This window comes from Triturus cristatus, chromosome 6 (genome assembly GCF_964204655.1).
Source record: "Triturus cristatus chromosome 6, aTriCri1.1, whole genome shotgun sequence".
NCBI classification, from domain to species: domain Eukaryota; kingdom Metazoa; phylum Chordata; class Amphibia; order Caudata; family Salamandridae; genus Triturus; species Triturus cristatus.
In genome coordinates, this window is record NC_140589.1 from 1,178,741,186 (window position 1) to 1,178,762,515 (window position 21,330).

The 21,330-nt window shown below is 46.3% G+C and overlaps 1 protein-coding gene across 1 annotated transcript in view; it reads left to right on the forward strand.

The window, feature by feature from the left end:
• The window catches only part of POLR1B (RNA polymerase I subunit B), a 214,571-nt gene extending 193,474 nt beyond the window's left edge, over positions 1-21,097 (forward strand). Inside the window, exons 14-15 of the mRNA XM_085612104.1 lie at positions 8,976-9,229; positions 19,837-21,097. Coding sequence (XP_085468230.1) covers positions 8,976-9,229; positions 19,837-20,719 — 1,137 coding nt within the window. The 3' untranslated portion in view covers positions 20,720-21,097. The remainder of the gene's footprint in view (positions 1-8,975; positions 9,230-19,836) is intronic.
• The last annotated feature ends 233 nt before the right edge of the window (positions 21,098-21,330 follow it).

The following is a 21,330-nucleotide window of genomic DNA, read 5'->3' on the forward strand; positions in this document are numbered from 1 at the left end:
CTATAACTCTGGGAGGTAATTTAATGACCAGTAAAATCATCTGAAGTGGTCTTTAACAGTATACTAAATGAATCAGACTCTTTGATCGTAATCCTAAGACTTGTTTACATTCTTTTGATTTAAGATAATGAAAAATATTTCCTTTGAAGGCATCCAAATTTTGAATCCATGCCTGTTAATTGTCCAGTGTAGGAAAGTGCCCCTCGTTGTTATGGGCACCCCTGCTTTTTGCCACAGGTACTGTTTTTCGACTGATGTGCAGTGGTTCCCTGCTAATCAGGCCCTAGTGTCAGTGCTCTTTCCATAAAACAAGGTCAAATGGTCTAATTTTAACACAATTGGCACACACTTTGGCACCTCTTTTAAATCCCTAGTGAGTGGCACCACTGGCACATAGTGCATGGGTGCCAAAGCAGGTCTCTAAGGGATGCTGCATGTATCATACCTCCCATACAAATTGCAAGCAGCATGCCATTGCAGACTGTGTCATGGTGCATGGTGCAAACCATGACTCAAAACGTGACATGGTACACTCACTGTGTGCCATGCCAAGCCACTGTATGCATTGCCCCTGGCACAAACTTGATAACGATCAATTTCATGTCCTTCTCCTTATGCATAACCCTAGCTTGCAGGATGACCCTGATGCGGCGAATAAAGCCTTATCTGACTGGATCCAGCGGCCTCTTGATACACTCATTACCACCGAGCTATTCAGAAGGAAAGAACGGCCTTCTTTGCCAATGAAATCCGAAATAGCATTAATCCTGCTAAATGCGTTTTTTCAATATTTCAATATTTAAAATCTGCACGGCCATTAAAGCGCCTCTGATTTCATCTGACCAGCCCTGTCCATAGGCCTTACGCTAACCCTACACTCTGTCTTCCCTCCGATATCTCAAGATGATATACTTACGATATGCAGGAAAGTTAAGTCAGGCTCTCCTGCAGATCCCCTTAAACCTGAGCAATTCCTTAAGTCTCTGCCTCTGCTCCTCTCTCCTTTTTGTTAGCTGATTAATATGTCCCTGTCTATGGCGGCTGTCCCCAGGACTTGGAAACAGGCCATGGTGGTCCCTCTCTTAAAGAAACCCACATTAGACACCTCTAAACCGTAGAATTTTCGACCTATCTCTCTCCTGCCTTGGGTGTCCAAAATCGCAGATGCCTACATCAACTCCACTCTGACAGATTCCTAGAAAATAACACGCTTGACTCCTCTCATATTGGTTTCCGCCCGGGTCACAGCACAGAGACTGCTCTCCTAGCTGTGACCGAACACCTGAGGAAGGCCTTAGATGCTGGGGAAACATCAGCGCTGATACTCTTAGATCTTAGCGCCATGTTCGACACGGTGTCACATCGGATTTTGTTGCAATGTCTGGAGGAGGCTGGCATTGAGGGTCCGGCCCTTGGCTGGTTCACCTCTTTACTATCTGAAAGATCCTTCCAAGATTCGGGTCCCTCCTTCATCTCCCAGACACACACTATTAAACAAGGGGTTCCACAGGGCTCAGCGCTGAGGCCAACTTTATTCAACCTATATGTCCAACCTCTAGCAGCGATAGCCAGGAGCAGAGGACTAACGGTTGTATCATATGCTGACGATACCCAGCTGGTAGTGACACTCTCTGAAGACTCCACACAGGATGCTCTTAAGTTCAGGAGCAATTTTACAGCTATTGCAGAGTGGATGACTGCCAACTGTCTCCAGCTAAATGCAAGCAAATCCGAGATTTTGCTAGTGGGGGAGGATGCTGAGTTGTGGAGTGAGAGCTGGTGGCCTTTGACTTGTGCACCCGCTCTTTGACAGGTGGTCAAAAACCTGGGAGTATGGGTTGATTCTGCCCTTAATTTTCAGGCCCAAACTAAACAAGCATTTGCAATGCAATAGGTCTCGCATTTATAAGAGTTTGAGCTATTGGCATTGTAAAATTACAATGCCTTTTATTTATGTTTTTGTTTTAAAACAAATAAAAGGCATTGTCATTTACAATTTTAGTAGCATAAACTCGCATAAAAGCAGTGTGCGGCGTGCAGCAGTGTGCGGCGTGCAGCAGTGTGCGGCGTGCAGCAGTGTGCGGCGTGCAGCAGTGTGCGGCGTGCAGCGGTGTGCGGCGTGCAGCGGTGTGCGGCGTGCAGCGGTGTGCGGCGTGCAGCGGTGTGTGGCGTGCAGCGGTGTGTGGCGTGCAGCAGTGTGTGGCGTGCAGCAGTGTGTGGCGTGCAGCAGTGTGGCGTGCAGCAGTGTGTGGCGTGCAGCAGTGTATGGCGTGCAGCAGTGTGGCATGCAGCAGTGTTTTGTGTAGCAGTGTGAGGCATGCAGCACTGTGTGGCGTGCAGCGGCGTGCAGCGGCGTGCAGCAGTGTGCGGCGTGCAGCAGTGTGCGGCGTGCAGCAGTGTGCGGCATGCAGCAGTGTGCGGCGTGCAGCAGTGTGCGGCGTGCAGCAGTGTGTGGCATGCAGCAGTGTGGCGTGCAGCAGTGTGGCTTGCAGCAGTGTTTCGTGTAGCAATGTGAGGCATGCAGCACTGGCGTGCAGCGGCGTGCAGCAGTGTGCGGCGTGCAGCAGTGTGAGGCGTGCAGCAGTGTGAGGGGTGCAGCAGTGTGTGGGGTGCAGCAGTACGTGGGGTGCAGCAGTGTGCTGCGTGCAGCAGTGTCGTGCAGCATGCAGCAGTGAGTAATGCAGCAGTGTGCAGCAGTGTGTGCCGTGCAGCAGTGTGTGCCGTGCAGCAGTGTGTGCCGTGCAGCAGTGTGTGCCGTGCAGCAGTGTTTCGTGCAGCAGTGTGCGGCGTGCAGCAGTGTGCGGCATGAAGCAGTGTGCGGCGTGCAGCAGTGTGCGGCGTGCAGCAGTGTGCGGCGTGCAGCAGTGTGCGGCGTGCAGTAGTGTGGGGCGTGGTTTGTAAACAACAAAAGTGAACATCAAAGGAAGGGTGGGAGGGAACGAGCATATGGGGTGTGAGTTATAACGAAAGTTAATTGTTGTAAGAGGGGATGCAGGAAGTGAGGTCGAGCGTGCGCTGGCGAAAGCAGTCTGCTGCTTTCAAGTCCGATGCCAGATGCCAGCTTTGCGCTTGAATGCCTCACATGCACTGGCCATAAACCGCATTCCTAAGGTCTTGTGCCCCTTACTAAATCTCTCTGAATGCGTGAGGCGGCGCACGTGCAGGAAGTAGCTGGTTGCAAATGGAATGCGCGTGGTTGTGCGCGTAACCGCCACCCGATCCGCCTGGGAAGCCTTTGGGAGCATTTTCTGAAGCCCCTACATAAGTCTCGCTGAGCGATCGCTTACGTGATAGCCAGGCGAGACCTAAAAAGTATCTGGGACCTGTTTTGGACTCCTATGTGGGCTCAAACCACTGCTGGGCTTCTTTGACCCCATATTTCGCCAAGTCATCATCCAGGCCTCCATTCTTTCTAGGCTGGACTATGCCAGTTCACTTTACCTGGGGGCTAATAAGGCTGAAATCCTATGTTTGCAAAGGGCTCACAATGCGGCTGCCAGAACCCTACGTGGCCTCCTAAGAACCTGCCCCACGACCAACGCCATCCGCAGACTTCATTGGCTGCCAGTGGCGGAACGCATTGAGTTTTAAGTCTCTCTGCCTTGCCCGCAAAATCATGAATTTCCTTTCCCCAGATATCCTCGCGAACCTGCTCTCACCCTACGCACCCACTTGCCAATTACAATCCTTGGGCCAGATTCTGGCAGTTGTTCCTCGGGTGAGGAAAGAGCGAGCAGGTGGACGCTCCTTCCACGTCCTGGCTGCAAAACTCTGGAACCCTCTCCCGGTTCATATTCGTAGCATCAACAACCAGACTTCATTTCGTAAAGCTCTTAAAACCCATCTTTTCCCTAAGCTATAGGCCTTGCTCCTGTCTTTCCGTCTCCTTCTTTCATCCTCAACAGTTAGCGCCGTGACGCCCCTTTGCTGGGGCAGTTGTGCGCTCTACAAAACTTATTGCATAACAATATATGTAAGCCACACCTAAGGCAGGGTGCATTATTTTATATGTGAGGGCATATCTGCATGAGCAGTCTAGTTCAATTACTGATGGGTACAAGTGAACAATGAAGCCATCTTAAGTATATTTACCTGGCACTGATCATTACGAGTTCCCCAGCTACCTGATGGCTTTACTAAACCCTACTGTGTTTGGTATCAAACACCTTGTTTTAATTCATTTGTATTGTTGTCAGTGCAACATTTATTATGATATGCACCCTGAGGGCACCTTAAAGGGGCCCTCTGAAAAACCTACCACTATCTAGTGTGCTGGCTCACTGGACTCGTCCCAACTGCCATCACAGACCTGTTTCTAACCCCCTGCAGGTGAGAGCCCACACTTTCAGAGGCCAGACACAATCCCTGCTACAGAGGAAGGTGTTCACGCCTCCTCCAGCAGCGATTTAGCTAGCGATTTAGCATATCAAGGCCAGGGGCTTTAAAGTCCCTTCCGCCTTTCATATGTGACTCTGCCTTCCCCCAGACCTGGGAGCTGCCACCTCCTGCCCTGAGGCCCATTTAGGACAAGGACAGGCAGGAAATTAGATATGCAGTACGTGTGTTGCACCAAGCACCTCTGTAGCTGAGCCCCACGGCCTGAGTCCGACAGTGGCGGCTCCTCCGCTAAAGCCGAGGAACGTCCCGATTAGTATCATTTTATTTTCCCTATTACTGTCAGTGGTCGGGTGGGGCGAGGCTGACCAGAGCAGGGGAGGAGAGGTGTGTACTTCCTAAGTGTGCATGAACTGTTTGGCCGGCCCTCTTGGGCTGACCAAACAGTTTATTTGCACTTTGCATGTTCCTACTGGGCTGCATTACACAGCCTGGTCTGGAACATGCGCAGGCTGCCTGTTTCAGTCTGACTGCTGATCCACGGTGCTCGGACCAATCACAACACTGCATTTCAGCATTGTGATTTGTAATGGGGAGCTATCTGCCCGGGTGCCTGTTGCTATAACCGGCCAGGACAGGAAGATGAAGAGGACGTAGGTGTGGCGGCAGCCAGCCGTTAAAGGTAAGTCCTTTTTTCTATTCTATTCCTCCCCCATATCCGGCCGCCACACCAGCCCGGTCTGGTAGGATACGCTACTGAAGTTCGAGCCTACCAACGGTGCACCCTTGCTCCAGAGACCCTCAAGAGCTGAGCACCACTTTGGGTTCTGTCTGACTGGTCTCCCAGCCCCCACTTGCAGACTTTTTCTGTTACAGGTTTTTCTTTTGACTTCAGCAGTAGCATTCAAGGCTACCCTTGCGACCAGCACCTATGCTTCCAGGCACACCAGGGCAGGTAAACTGAAACTGCTGGTGGTTTTAAGGACCTTGGCCCCTACTTTACCTTAATTCCAGAAGAAAAACCCTGCAACTCGATTGCAGTTTATCCTTTGTATTCCATTTTATTCCAATTTTAACATGGTTGCCAAGTTTTCCACAGAGGCTGCGTGATTCCACACTTTCACTGCTGCAAACATGCCCATCCAGGCCTTTATTTGCAGCCCGTCAGAATACACGTATTTCCTGAGTTTTCACCCAATGTATTTCGGGCTTAAAGCCCTTCGTCAGGGGTCTATAATATAAAAGAAGCCCATCAGTGGTCCTTATTAAGCCTTGCGTTTAAAAGCAAGTGCACAATGAGTCGGTAATGTGTGGACCCCCTTTAAGTAAACGTTTCCTGAAAGAGTTGTCTCTCACTTCACCTGGGAAATATTCTGGCCCACTCTTCCTGACAAAACTTCTTACACTTTGTGATGTTTGAGAGCATTTATTTATGTACAGCCGTCACTGGCCTACTGCAGGATCTCCATGTGGTTCAGGTCTGAAATTTGCTGCGCACATTCAAAAATCATGATTCTTTCCTTTTTCCGCCATTCAGTTATATGTTTACTATTTTGGATCATTTTCTTGTTGCATGACCTACTTTTAGCTTGGCTGTAGCTGTTGAACAAGTGTTCGAATTTTTCCTGTGGTATGCATTGATCTGGTGATGGGGGATTCAGAGTGTGTGGCATCCAGGTACTGTGGCTCCAAAAGAGTCTTCCCAATAGACACTACCCTGCCTCACAACTCGGCACACCAGCCCCACACTCCCCACCCTCCCAACGCCTTAAGCCATTCACTGCGCCATCACTACCTCTCGATCCCCACACTCCACCCCATCACAGTGACCATGCTTCATGAGGGTATCAGCAAATTAAACAGTAACCATTTGGTATGTTGCTGGGGTTGTGCACGCTTGTTCTCATATTCACATTATATGAATGCCCTAACATCGCATTTCCATGATTTGTATTGAAATCTGGATCTCCCCTCACATTCCTTTTTCAGTAGGAAGTAAAGCATACTTGTGAAGTAGGCTTCTTCAGAAAACGAGTGCATTGTAAGTGCGGCATTTGGGTTTGCATTGGAATTTAAAGTTGGTGTTTAGTCTTGTTTTGTTGCTTCAGCAGAGGAGACAGATGCCAGAGCACTCTGTGTCTGAGGAATATGGACATAGCAGTTTGCTGTCAGAGTGCCAAAGCCAGGGTAGGTTGTATGAGCAGACTTGTGCACTGGGATGGGTGAATTTTTGGCCTGGGGATGGCTTCCTGGCCTCACATGAACATGCAGCATAGACTGTAGCTAAAGGGCCATTCTGACTGGCAGCAATGTGCCTAAATAGGAAAACCTAGTCTCTTCTTGTATCTGGTAATGCTCTTTTATAGTCTGGCTGTCAGTAGCGGGCATTGGCAAAGCATGGCAGGCCCTTGGAATATCAGGTCTAGAACCATAGAAGAACATCATTTGCGCCCACTCTTGAGCTCTTCCCTTGTAGCACGTTGATGGGGCTTCACTCAATGGGGGTGGGGTGTCTCACAGGATAACGTGGAGAGTGGCAGGACTGACCATCTACACGATGATGTGCTACTTTTGTCAGGCAAACATGATGACCACTACACCACGTAAACCCACGATATGCTACTTTTGTGATCAGGCAGGGTAGCAACAGCAGCACTGCGATCTTGGGCAGGCTTTTTGTCACCTGCCAGCAATTGTTATGACTGCAAATTGCAGTAGCTGATCTGTAGTGGTTATTCTAATGGGTTCAGAGAGGTCTCCAGTTAAAAAAACACAGCCTTCCTTTTTGTGTGCTGCTGCAATACTCAACAGCAGTCTTTTCTTCCTTAGTATCTGGTCCTGGCTCATTCAGTATAGTGGCCATTTTTTCTGCTTTTGGTCCAATCCTCTAATCTGTGTTGAGGCAGGGAGCTGGACCAGAGATGTAAGTTAAACTAGCCTCCTGGCTCACAGTCCACTCGCATATTATATTAGTGCCACTTGGTGCCAGATGAGTTAGACGCTCCAAGAACAGCACTTCATAGTTTAAAAAGGAAACGACCAAACCCAAGTACATCAGTCCATGTAGTTCGATTAGTCGCATGGTAGAGAACATTCCATAATTATCAGTGTCTCTGATTCCACTGCTGTGGCAGACCTTGCATAATGTTAGCAGAGGGTGTCTGTCTTCGGAGTCGGTTGTTAAGCCAATCAGGAGCTGTTAATGGGGTGTCTGCTTTCTGTGCCAGAGTTGGCTACAGGGTGTGTGTTGTCAGCAGGTAGTGCATGCATTCATATTACAGTAATGGGCAAGCCCTTACCCGTAGTCTTTCCAGGTGTTGGATCGTGACAAGCACAGGTGGACCTATCAGAAATGCTTCAATCCTGTGCTGGTAAACCAAGTAGCCCATCTCCGGTCTATTAAGGTATTCGTTTTTCTGATCGAAGTACACCACAACTAAAGCTGCAATGGCATGTGCCAAAGGAAGGAGCAACTTAGGGGATATGGGGGTGGGGTTGCTACCAGCTATTTATATAACTGTCAGTGGCATCCCAGAAACCTAAGGCTTCAAACAAACTTGAGGACCCACAACTATGGGTTCCTTTTGAGATCCAGTCTTAGGATCTTGTACAGTCAGTGGGTACAGCACAGAATGTGTGGGTGCTGCCATTTGCGACTGGTCTCCGAGCTACTTCTGTGTTGTATTCCAGTTTGATAGCGAAGATACTCCCCTTAGGCAATTGACTCTCTCATTGTAGTGAGAGAGGGAATTAAGTCATACTCATGCAGGTGGAAAGGGTTAGAACCTCTCATTCAGTACGACATAGAAATATTACTCATTAACATTGTGATCAAGGCTAGTTAACCAGTGAAACGCGTAGTTGCTGCTTATGTGTATCCACTGAATAAACAGTTTCGACACCACCACTGAGTAACATCCTCCTTGGTGTGGGGAGCCGTTTAGGATGTATGGCTTCTGAGCGAAGACTCCACTGTCAGGCACCGCCAGCGATTGAGCTGAGCGTCTGCAGCTGTTGTTAATGAAGTGTGTGTATAAACACACATCATAAACAACAGCTGAAGACGATCTGCTTAATTGCTTGGGGTGCTTAACAATGGTGTCTTCGCTCTGACGCCATAAATCCTAAACGGAGGACGGCACTCGGTGGCGGTGTCAAAACTGTTCATTTAGTGAATACACATCAGCAGCATTTACGCGTTTCACTGATGAACTAGCCTTGCCCACGATGTTAATGAGTAATATTTCTGTGTAGTACTGAATGAGAGAGAGAGAGACACACAGCACACCTATAACTAGACATATATAGTGGAAGGGAAGGTGCTAGCACCTTCTTTGGATGTGATATAATCTCAGGTATGTTTATAGCTTTGTAGCGCTTGGCACCAATCTCTACCCATTTAATGAATGATTAATTTATCAAATGCTTTAAAATGTCAGAAGGAAACAGCTCATCATTATTAAATGAAAAGCAATCTCACCCGTAGTCCGCTTATAAAAAGTAAAAAACAAAAAAAGGCCTTTAAAATAGCTTTAAAAGTCAAAAAGTGATGGTGAACAGCATGCTGTGACCTTTGCAATAGTAGTTATTTGAAAGATGTGAAACTGGTTCTTCAAACTATGGTCTATGTTTCTCAATAGGTGTTAAATAAATCCTCTTGGGAGCGGGGTTTTGCTCATGGAAGTGTCTACAAGACAGAGCAGATAGACCTCAGTGAGAAGATCAAGCAGGGAGATGACAGCTTGGTCTTTGGAGTCAAAGCTGGTGATCCCAGGATCATGAACAAGCTTGATGACGATGGTCTTCCATTCATTGGATCTGTCCTGCAGTATGGAAACCCGTACTACAGCTACCTGAATCTCAATACAGGGGAGAACTTTGTGGTGTATTATAAGTAAGTATGCAACATGGTCGCTGTCACTTTGTACATATCATTTTTAATGACTTCTGTTAACCGGTAATTTACTTAGTATTTGTTTCTGCTACTGGCTCAGAAAATTAAATAATAATAAAGTGTATATAAATAAACAAGCAAAATGTATAATTGCAAATTATAAAACATTCTGTAAATGTCCGGAATTTGAAATTGGAGGTTAATACTTAAGTTAGTATCCCCAGATTGATTTGTGGGAGCAGTGCAAATGCAACAAACAGAACATAGTGGTGTGGCGTGGGGTCAGTTGAATTTACAAAAGCTCCAACCTTGCTATTAAAATGTTGCTTTTTTTAAATATATTTCTTTGTGAATTAAATAAAATATTTCATAATGTTTGTAGTCGTTTGAATGCTTGCTTCTGTATATTTTGTGTACTGTTTTGCATTTCAAATTATCCCAAGTGCTTAGACACAGTGTCCCTGGCACCCAGTCTCTGCATTCCAGTAATGATTCATTGGGGGTCCCCAGGTTTCAGTAGTAGTGGATGTCCTCAGAAGTTAAAAAGTTAAGAACCACTGTGCTACAATACTAGCAAAAAGATGCATTGCTTTTCACCAATACTTGGTTCACCAGGGTTCTTACACTTCTCTGCCTCTTCAAATTTGACCAGTGAAATCACCTTTTTTCACAACCCACCTGCCCTTATTACAGTGCCAACTGTTCACTAGTGATAAAAGAAGAATTGTAATTTAGGTCTTCTACTTGGCAATTACTAGTACTAACATGAAGTAGTGAAGACACCTTAGTGAACAGATGGACTTTGATGCAGAACCTAAAAATTCCTGTGTCACTGAGAGAAACTTTCTGCAAAAATGAAAGTTACTTACCCTTGGTAACAGTCTTTTTGGTGGATACTCTAACTGCAGATTCTTCACGTTTTTACTATCTCAGGCTTCAGACTTGTCCTGGAAATTTCGCAATAATGCTCCTTCCCGTTGGAGGGCGCTTGCTCCATATCCGCTCCGTAAATGACGCCATTGTTATGACACTCCTCTTGCCAAAGCTGAAGTAGAAGTCTTAGCCCTGGTTCAATGCAATTTAGCCCTATCCTGCTGGCGGTTCCTTGTGTGCAAAGGTGTAGCACCGCTTGAGGCACACGATGATTCTTCTTGACAACCTTCTCTTCTGGACAGCTTTGACCTTCATCTTACCAGTGTACCTGATGAAAAGCTGGTTGTCAAACTGAAAGTCCTTGGCATGGTCATAATACAAACTGGCTATCCTTTATTCCTCTTTAGTGGGATGTTTAAGGGAAAGAAGGCAGGTAGGGGGTTAGACTACTGTAAATAAAAGGATGTGACCACTTTAGGCAGGAAAGCAGTCCTGGTTCTAAGAACCAGCTTTTCAGGAAAGGAGGATGTAATGGGGGGCTTTACGCTCAGTGCTTCCACCTTACTGACCTGTCGACCCGACATAATGGCGGTCTTAAAAAGTGAGCAGTCACAACTGGCAACCGTGTAAAGGTTAAAAAGGGGTACACATTAAACATGTAGGCACCGGATTAAGGTCCCTCTGAGGCATTATGAGAGGAGAAGGGGTAAACATGTTGGTGGGACCCTTCAGAAACCTCATAAATATGGGGAACTTGAACAGCAATGGCTGATCTCTGAAACACAGAAAGGCCGACAAAACGGGTAAGTTGCCCTTTACTGTCTCAACTGAGCTAATAAGTAGGCAAATCTTGGAACCTCTGAAAGGATCTACAGAGTTGTCTGAGCATCATTTGACAAACCTACTCTATCTCCCAGAATACATTGTTTTGGCTGATTATCTTTGGGCACTTAAGATATCTATTGCTTCAGAAGGCAAAGAAAAAGCATTCAGGTGCCTCTACTCCATCACCCAGAATTTGCCATTTTGGTGGATTGTTTGCTGGCATATCCATCATTGCAGGAGGCAGAGAAAAAGCATTTAGGCATCTCCACTCAATCTCCAGGCATGAAGTTGTAGGCTCTAGAGGTTTGGGTGTAGCACCTGCCACTCTGGTAGCGAGATTAGGTCTACCCTATGAGGGAGACTGGTCAGGGGGTTCAGGGAAAGGTGCACTTGGTCTGCATATCACGCTCTTCTCAGTTGGACTGGGGCAATTAAGATAATTTGGCCCCACAAGCCGAATCTTCCTCCACACCAGAGGCATCAACGATACTGGAAGAAAAGTGTAGTAAAGTGGAAATCTCGACTTCAACTTAAAGGTGTCTCTGCAACGGATACTGGAAGGCACCAAAATGAGTCCAATGGGCATTGCAGCAAGTGGTAAATAGGTCCATCTGAACTGTGCCTCAAAGGGTGAAGATGTACTTTTCCACCTCAGGGTGAAGATACCACTTGTGATCGGCAAAGTACTGTTGACTCAGGCTGTTAGGTCTGACATCCGGAGCACCTGCCAGATGATTGGCATCCAAACAGATCTGGTGTTCCGTCACCCAGGATCAGAGTTGTTTTACTTCTCGAAAGAGACGGTCTGCTCCACTTCTCCCTGCTTGTTGAGGTACCACATCGGTTTTGTGTTGTCTGAGTGGCAGTGTTTATTACCACTGTGGTCACCATTCGTTTGAGGCGGAAAGCACATCACTTGAACCAGAGCCTGCTTCACACGGAGGCATCACTGGAGGACCCTCAAGTGCCAGCCGCCACGAGTCCTTTCCAGGAAATAGGAAGTACTGGGAGTAGTACCCTTGGCCCTGTTCCTGCTCTGGCACCATTTCCACCACCCTTTTCAGGAATATGACCTCGACCTCCCGCTGAAGGATCTGTAGGTGATATGTGGAAGAGTAGAACATACCAGAGTTTTCATGATCTGCAAGACCCATTTGTTTCAAGGCCTGCAGGAAAAAGGATACATGTCCTTGAACGGGTGCCATGTGCTTAGACAAGAGGGTCCTAGGGCTGCTTTCCTGCTATGGCTGGGCAAGAAGAATCCTCATCATCACCACCATCTTCATCTACCGTTGCCCTGGTCTGAAACCTTGAAACTTGTAGAACTGCCTTTGTAGAAGTGCCTAGCAGTTGCCTCTCAAGGGCCTAATTTTCTTTGTCCCTAAACAATCTGTAGCCATTAAAAAGAAGGTCCTTTAGGGTTGCCTGGACATTGGTGGAGAACTCTGAATTTCTTAGCCAGGCATGACCACTATGCGCCACAGACATACCCATAGCATGTGCTACAGAGTGCACTGTGTCTAGACAAGATTGAATGACCTGTCTGACCACAGCTTGCCCGTCCTTCACCAGAACTGTAAATGGTGGCTGTAGATTTTCTGGGTGGTTGGGGATTACCATTTGCCATGCCCCATACGGCATTGGAGTAGCAACCCATACCGATAGACTTCTAACCACAGATTCCTCACCTTTTCAATATTCCCCAGGTGTCAGCCTGGATCTAGAAACCTTTGACCAGTACCACTGTGAGCCAATATGTAGCACTGTATGGCTTCGCACTGACGATGTACTGCTCCAGAATTGACACATGGGCCCATATAGACACATCACTCCAGCATGCTGTCAGTTTTTTTCTTTCCACGCCATCAGACGTGGATCCAGAGCTTCCTTTCGTTTCCGAGACCACTTTTCATCAACTTTTTTTTACTGGGTAGAAGATTACTCCCCAAAATTAATGGGTTTAAACCATACAAGGACTGTCTCCAACAAATGTCTGTGACTGATCATCATCCGGATTACCTATGGTTCCTGGGATCGACCCACAAACACTGCAGTGACTGCTCGTCTGGTCCAGAAGTTGCAGTTTTTCCTGACTTTGATTGTTGTCATGCTCCAAGTCTTCGGGTAAATTGAAGAAAAAAATGAAAGATTTAAGCTTGACTCTGCACCTTTACATCACACGCATTTTACTGAGAAAGCATGAGGGTGTTGCCATGCCTCTCAATTTTGCTACCGAAGTCAGTCAACTTTGAAGCCCATCCCGCAGCTTGTCCGACGCAGCCAGAGTTTACAGGGTTATCTGCAACACCGAGACAGATCGAAGAGTACCATGAGTTCATGCTTCAATTCCTCTGATCCTACCGACTCCCTCGGACTCGTCCATGAGCACCAGGGAGCCAAGAAACCACCCTCTAAATGTCTTCCTCCAGATGATAAAATTAAAGATGCTCACACTGGCCAAAGTCTTGGCTGCCCTCAACCTTGGAGACTGGATGGTGGTGTTAGACCTGCAGGCCACCAATTCCCATATACCCATCTTGCAGGCCCGTTGGCACAACCTGCAGTTCGTGGTGGAGCAGGTGCATTGTAAGCTTGCTCTGCTCCTCTTTGGTCTAACCAGCACACATCTGGTGCTCACAAAAATGAAGCGATGGTAGCAGCACACCTTCAGAGGCCAGGCAGTCGTCAACCACCTTAAGACTACAGTAAACAACCTGTTGTCTTTGGGGTTCACTGTCAACGTGCAGAAGTCACACCTCACTCCTTCTCAGACGCTCCCCTTCATCGCAGCCATTCTGGACATGGTTTGGCTTCACGCTCTTTCCCAACTAGGAGAGACCAGGACATTCAGCCTAAGATCCTAATCTTTCAGCCTCTGTCCTGGATTTTAGAGAGGTCGACTGATTTACCTTCTGCACCCTACTGATCTATAATGCCAGGTACATATGCAGGCTCTGCAGTGGGATCTGAAGTCTCAGTGGGCCCATCATCAAGGGATCTCCCTGACCCTATTTAGGTTTTGGAGGAAACTGCAGAAGATCTGCAGTAATGGTTACTGTATAGCGATTGGGTGAGCTTGCTTTGGGCACAGTAAAAGGAAAGGGCCTCTTTTTGACATGGTCACCCCCACTTTTTGCCTGGAATTTGATGCAATTTTGATACAAAGTGCACTGTGTTCCTGCTATCCAGGTCCCCAGTGCCAGAACTCTTTCCCTAAAACTGTGCAATTTCCCCCCCCACCTCCCAATTGGCCATACCTTTAGCACCCCTGTAAGTTCCTAGTAAATGTTACCACGAGTACCCAGGGCATGGGTACTAAAGAGGGTCCCTAAGGGCTATAGCATGTATTGTGCCACTCTAAGGGACCCCTCACCTAACTCATGCAGACTGCCAAAGCAGGCTACGTGTCTTGGCGCAGATAAAAGCGAAAACACGACATGGCTACACACACACTTCATGCAGTATAGGTAAGACATCCCTACAGCAGGCTCACAGCCCTAAGGTAGGGTGCACTATACTACAGGTGTGGACATATCTGCATGAGCAGATATGCCCCTGTGATGCCTTTGTCAATTCTTAAATGTCACAAGTGAGCAGAGAAGCTACTTTTAAGAACATGTGCTGGACACTGGTAAAAACGAGGTCCCCAGCTACATGATGGGCTCACTGAAATATATCCTGTTTGGTATCAAACACCTTGTATTAATAAACCCAAATTGATTCCAGTGGTGGATTTTTTACAATAACATTTTACTGATTTATTTATTGTAGTCACAATTACAACCCCAGTGGCATAGCCACTGCACATAAAATAAATAACAGAAAAGACATACAGCATCACTTTGTCAGTGTTCCAGGAAAACAACAAGAACATGTGGTGGATTTATTAATACATGCACCCAGAGGGCACCTTAGAGGTTCCACCTAAAAACCTACCAGCCTCTAGTGTGCTGGATGAGTGGTGTAAACCAGCTGGTCACCACAGACCAGTTTCTGACCCCTGCAGGTGAAAGCCTACTCTCTATGAGGACAGAAACATCTCCTGCTCTGGTCAGAGGGGCTGTCACCTCCTCCAAGCAGGATGGCTCAGTAATCAGCATATCAATGCATGAGGCTTCAACTGCTTCTGCTGCCCTTGATATGTGATTACGGCTTCCCAATACAGGGGAAATGCCAACCTCCTGTCCTAGTTCCGTTTGGCACCAGGACAGGCAGGAAATCAAATATGCAGGGAGGTGTGGTTCACTACCAGGCCAGTCACACCCCTAAGGTGAGCTGACTGATTTGCCCTCCTTTAGAAAAATTCCTCCATCTTGGTGATGGCAGAATTAGAAACTCTGGGACAGGGTTATGCCAACTTCCCACAGGAAGTGGCATATAGGGGGTGTAGTGACCCCAAGGGTAAGTAGCCCATTAGCTACCAGCCTTCACTCCCCTTATCGCCCCAAAATCTTGTTTATAGGGGATCCCTGACTCCAGGAAGGCAGGTTCTACTGACTTAAGAAGGAGGACACTAATGAGCCGTGAAAAGCAAGAACTGAGGAGCAGTAACTGACTTGGCACCAACCCTGCCAGCCTGCGTGCTGTCCCCTACAGTTGTGCCAAAGACGGCTCATCCAGCAGCTGCTCTGCCTCCAAAAGCCTGGCAGGACTGCCAGCACTTCAAAAAGCAACCAAGATCTCCTGTGGATTTCCAGAGCTGCTCCCCTGCAGTCACCTGAAAAGAACCGCAAGGACTCCGAATCTCCAGTAACTTGACACTGGAAAGCACCACTGCTCCTGTGCCCCCCAGCCCAGGTGAAGTGGGCCAAATATGCCAGCAAGGTCCAGAGACCCTCCGGAGTCAAACCCCACCTTGAGTTTGCCCTGACTGGACTCCCAGTCGCCACCTACAGCCTTTTTGTACAGGCCTCTTCTACCGCACGTGTCTCCTGCAGTGAAAACCTGACTCCTCAAAACACCACTGCACCGGAGCCCCCCAACATCCAAGGAGAAGTGGGCCAAAGGTGTCCCTACGTACCAGAGCATCGTGAGACCTGAACCCCCATGTAAGTTCAGCAGGACTGGCCCCACAGTCCCTACTTGCATCCTCTGTTTCCCAGGAGCGTTTCACATTGACTCCAACGTGGCCCCTCTGCCGAAAAACACCTCGGCACACGGACTCCCCAGAGCCTTCCGAGGTGACCTGCTGTTGCTGCCTTGAACCTTTCCCAGCACTTACCTTAATTCCAGGAGATTGGTCCTGTAAGTCGCTGATAAGTACCCGAAGCAATATATGCATTTTCCCCATAAGAGAACATTACCGCATTAGAGACAATGCAAGTATATTTACCTGTTTTCTTCAAAACAATTTTAAAAACTACTTACCCAGTAACAAAGTGCTAAAAATTATGTAAAAATACGTGTTATTTTTTCTTGCATTGATGGGGATCTCCTTATTGAGTGTGTGTGCGCATCATTTATTGGCTGTGTGTATGGAACAAACGTCTAACACTCCTTGATAAGCCTAAGGCCACTCGACCACACTACCACAAAAAAGCCCCCTGGGATTTTTAAAGAAAGCCTTGTCCACTAGTAAGGGATACCTGGACTCTCTGCACAATATCCCTTTTTTTTGGTACATAATATAAAGAGCCAACTTCCTGCAGAAACCTTTTTCCTCTTTTGACTTTTTTTTACTTTTGCTTGGCAGCTCTCATTGTTTAAATCACCAGTTGCGATGTTGTTTTTGAAAGGTCTACTAAACTTGTTTCCTTCCTCTCCCTCTCCACATTTAAAAATAAATACAGACAAGAAAATAAATGTTTTCTGTCTGTATTTATCTGTAAAAATCAGTAAAAACCGAAAACAGGGGCCTTAACCATAATATAAAAAAGCCTGTAAGGTACACATCACTCAACAAATTAATCAGGCAGGTAACTTTTCTAAGGAATTATTTAAAGTCTTCAACACTTTTTTAAATCCTCATGCCTGGTCTCAAGAGATTGCGCTGTCACAAGCCTTATGTTACTCCTTAGCAAATCACTTTGAAGGAAAAATCAATACAATCTATCAGAATTTCCCCCAAATATTTGACCTAGACAGTGGGCAGTCTAATCCCAGTTCTCAGCCCGCGAATCCTGATCTCGCCTTTGGCAATTTTAAACCACTTTCGCCTGATTCCATTCAGAAAGCATTGACAACTGCTAAATCAGGGTCTCCTTTAGATTATTTTCCTCCTCGTATTTCTGTGGTTTTGTACTCTCAGCCAGCCCTCACCATATGTTCATTATTCAACCTGTCCATTTCTGGAAAATTCCCCTCTTACCCCAACCCTAAAAAAGTCCAATACGTCACCTATGGATCTTTCCAATTACCGACCCAACTCTCTACTTCCCCTACTGTGTAAGTTGATGGAAGGTCAAATAAACACTAACTCATGGATTAACTTGAAACCATTAAACTGCTAGACTAGTCTCAATCGGGTTTTAGACCCATGCATAGTACTGAGACAACTCTAACCACAGTTACCGACCTCATACAATGCTCTCTGGACAGAAAATATTCCTTCATTGCTGGTATTGTTGGATCCATCAGCAGCATTCGACTCTGTATCTCACCTCAGGATGCTGCAGAAACTGCAAGAGATAGGCATTCCTGGCATGGCGCTAACATCTTTCAATGATTTTCTAACCAACTGAACGCAGACTATCAATCTGGGTGCCTACAAATCGCGCACCCTGACACTTGACAAGGGGGTGCCTCAGGGCTTGTGTCTCAGCCCTACACTTCTTAACATCTATGCCCCCCCCCCCCCCCCCTTGCCAAAATTGTTAAAATGCTTGGCTTCGAACCATCGTCATATGCTGCTGATACACAGGTAATCATCACTCTCGATAAAGATGTGAATAATGCAAAAGCACACTTCTCAGCAGGTATGACGGTTATTGCGGTTTCGATGACTGATAACTGTCTTCAGCTGAACACCATTAAAACAGAAATGATACTGTTTGGCAATGCCCAACAGGTTTGGACACCCAGCTGGTGGCCCTCTGATTTGGGCCTTGCCCCAACTTCTAAATTAGTTGTTAAAAACTTGGGTGTTCGTCTTGACCAATGTCACACTATGAAAGAACAAGTCAGGAATAATATTGCCACCTGTTTTCATATGCTGTCTCTCTTAGGGAGCGTTTTTCCCCTCCCGCTGCATTGTGGGAGGAAGACCTTGGTCCAAGCACTAGTTATAAGCCGGATTATTGCAATGCTTTATTGGCCTCTACCAATGAGACAGTCTTGAATTGCAAGTTATGCAAAATACGGCAGCATGTCTCATCAACAATCCTCCAGCTAGAATAGCCTCTTCTCCTCTTCTGCGCTTTCTCGAATGGTTTCCAATCCGTATGAGAATTGTTTTCAAAGTTTGCTGTCTGACACACAAGTCCTTGCACAAAGCTCATCCATTACCAGACTGGCAGATCTTTACTGTTAAGTGGCTAAGCCTCGGATTAGAAAGGCTAGATCAGGAGGCAGATCCTTCTCATATTTAGCCCCTCTGTTTTGGAATAAGCTCCCACCTCATATATGTCAATGTACGGACCACTACAAATGTAGGAAACTTTACAAAACAGCGTTGTTAGTGGGATATTAGTTTGATTACCTGTCTGTGATCTGCATGGTGCCGAGAAATGCCTCCTGGGGTGATTTTTGCATGTTACAAATTAAACTAACATAACATTCTTCCTGAATAAACTAGTTCTGCGGACACCAGCATCCTTCTTGCCCAAAGTTGTGATGCCTTTTCATGCCTTGCCATCATTCAATGCTATGGTATGCTGTGCGTCACGCTCAGAGGAAAGACTATATCTCTTGGACCCCTAAAGAGTGCTGAGCTTTAACTTTGACTGTACAAAATGCCACTGGGTAGACGATCAGCTCTTCATGGGGTCTGCAGGGCGAAAAAAGGCAAAGTTGTACCGAAGAAGACTGGCTTCTACTAGTTATTTATCTGCATCAAGATCTGCACAGCGCTGGTCAAAAAAGCAGCCTCTGGAAGGACTGCAATCTCATTCCGCCAGGCTAATGCTGCTACCACTATGTTGGTATGCATAGTTCCTGTCCTGGACATCTGACAGGGGCTTGTGTGGGCATTATTCCATACGTTCACAAAACACCACTATCTGGACAGCCAGGTTTACCAAGGGGGGCATATCGGCCTCCCCCTCCAATGTTCCAGTGAATGAGTTTCACCTCAGCAATTCATGTCGGTACTGTACCCCTTTAATCTCATTTTGTCTTAAAATGTGTAGTTCTATCTAAAATAAACTACAAAATTGAACTGGGGTAATTATTTCGTACTTAAATATGGCTTCCTTAGCCTACTGTTTGTCAATGGCTCTCCAGTGGCTGTTAGCAGACCCGGGAGCAGTTTAGTAAAACCCGCACTATCTTATGCGTGTTCAAAATACTATAAACGCCATCAACAGTGTCAAACCCAAAAAAACATAAAACTCAATTCTGTGCAATGCACATGCATTATTGACTCTGGATCTTATTTCTACCCAGAATCTGCGTGAAACAGAAATAAAAGTGTGCCCCATATATTTCTGTGACTTGGCTGTGTTAATTTGTGGAATGCCCCTAATTATAGTGCCATACACAAATGCATAAATATTGTCTAATGTTGTAGCAGCCAGGTGATAGTAGGCTTGGAGATGGTGGGCAGAAGGATTTTTATGGGTACGTTTGCCAATGAGTTTCCACCTCTTATGTTTTTCAAGTAAGTGTAAATGTTTAGAATTTCGGCAGAAGTTGCTTTGGTGATTTTTTAAAATTTTTTTAGACACCAACTATCCTGTTGTAAATATTTTGAGAGCATATGGTGCAGTCTCTTTTGAATTGCTTAGTAATAACTTTGTTTCCTTTTTTCTTAGAAGCACAGAAAGCTGTGTCGTGGATAACATTAAAGTATGCAGCAACGACAACGGGAGCGGAAAGTTCAAAAGTATCTGCATTACCATGAGAATCCCTCGCAATCCAACGATTGGAGACAAGTTTGCAAGCAGACACGGGCAGAAGGGTATTTTGAGCCGCCTGTGGCCTGCTGAAGACATGCCGTTTACGGAGAGTGGCATGGTACCAGACATTCTTTTCAACCCTCACGGTTTCCCCTCCCGAATGACTATCGGAATGCTGATTGAGAGCATGGCGGGAAAATCGGCTGCACTGCACGGCCTCTGCCACGATGCTACTCCTTTCACATTTTCAGACGAGAACTCTGCCCTGGAGTACTTTGGCGAGATGCTGAAAGCTGCTGGCTATAACTTCTATGGCACCGAGAGGTTGTACAGTGGGATCAGTGGTCTTGAACTCGAAGCTGACATTTTTATCGGCGTTGTTTACTACCAGCGTTTACGTCACATGGTATCTGACAAATTCCAAGTGAGAACAACTGGAGCACGGGATAAAGTCACCAACCAGCCCATCGGTGGACGAAATGTTCAAGGTGGGATAAGGTTTGGTGAGATGGAACGGGATGCTCTGCTGGCTCATGGCACTTCCTTTTTGCTCCACGACCGACTCTTTAACTGCTCAGACCGCTCTGTGGCGCACGTGTGTATCAAGTGTGGCAGTCTGCTGTCTCCTCTGCTGGAGAAGCCTCCTCCTTCCTGGTCGGCCATGCGTCACAGGAAATACAACTGCACTCTATGTGAACGAAGTGATACCATTGACACCATCTCTGTGCCTTATGTCTTCCGCTATTTTGTTGCAGAACTGGCCGCCATGAACATTAAAGTGACACTTGATGTAAAGTAGTTGTGAGGAAATAATGAACTTTTTACGGTGGACAAAAATGCTTTATATTTCATACCTACACATGTTTTATACGGCCACAACAAAAATAAAAAAAAATAACATGGTCTGACAGTCTTATGCATTTTAGACAGCTGTTTTTAGGGAGATGACAATATTTAGAAGAACAAATTATTTAACGTCTTCTCTGCAACAGACTACAGTGTATTACACCTGCAAACTACAGGTTGTGTAAGTAAACTCTGCAATGTATCGGAGTATTTCAAAATGTTATTGGTTGTATGATGTGTATTATCAGAGACATTTTCAGTTTACTTGTTATTGCTTTCGGCCCATGCGCTGTTTTGCATCAGAAAATGGCATTAAAATATTCCATTATAACTTTGTTGGGAAGACCATGGACAAAGGATGCAATAGGTAATCTTTGAGGAAACTAGTATATTAAGCGAAGGGGGCATGCTTGTGCACTTAATTTTATATATAGATTAATATAAGCCTTGTTGTTTGTTATACGGATATTACAAGTCACTGAAAGACGAGAGGCTCAAGGACGAATGCTGTTAGAATGGTATGAAACTCCGTGGTGACTTGGTATCTCCTCATTATGTAGGTAC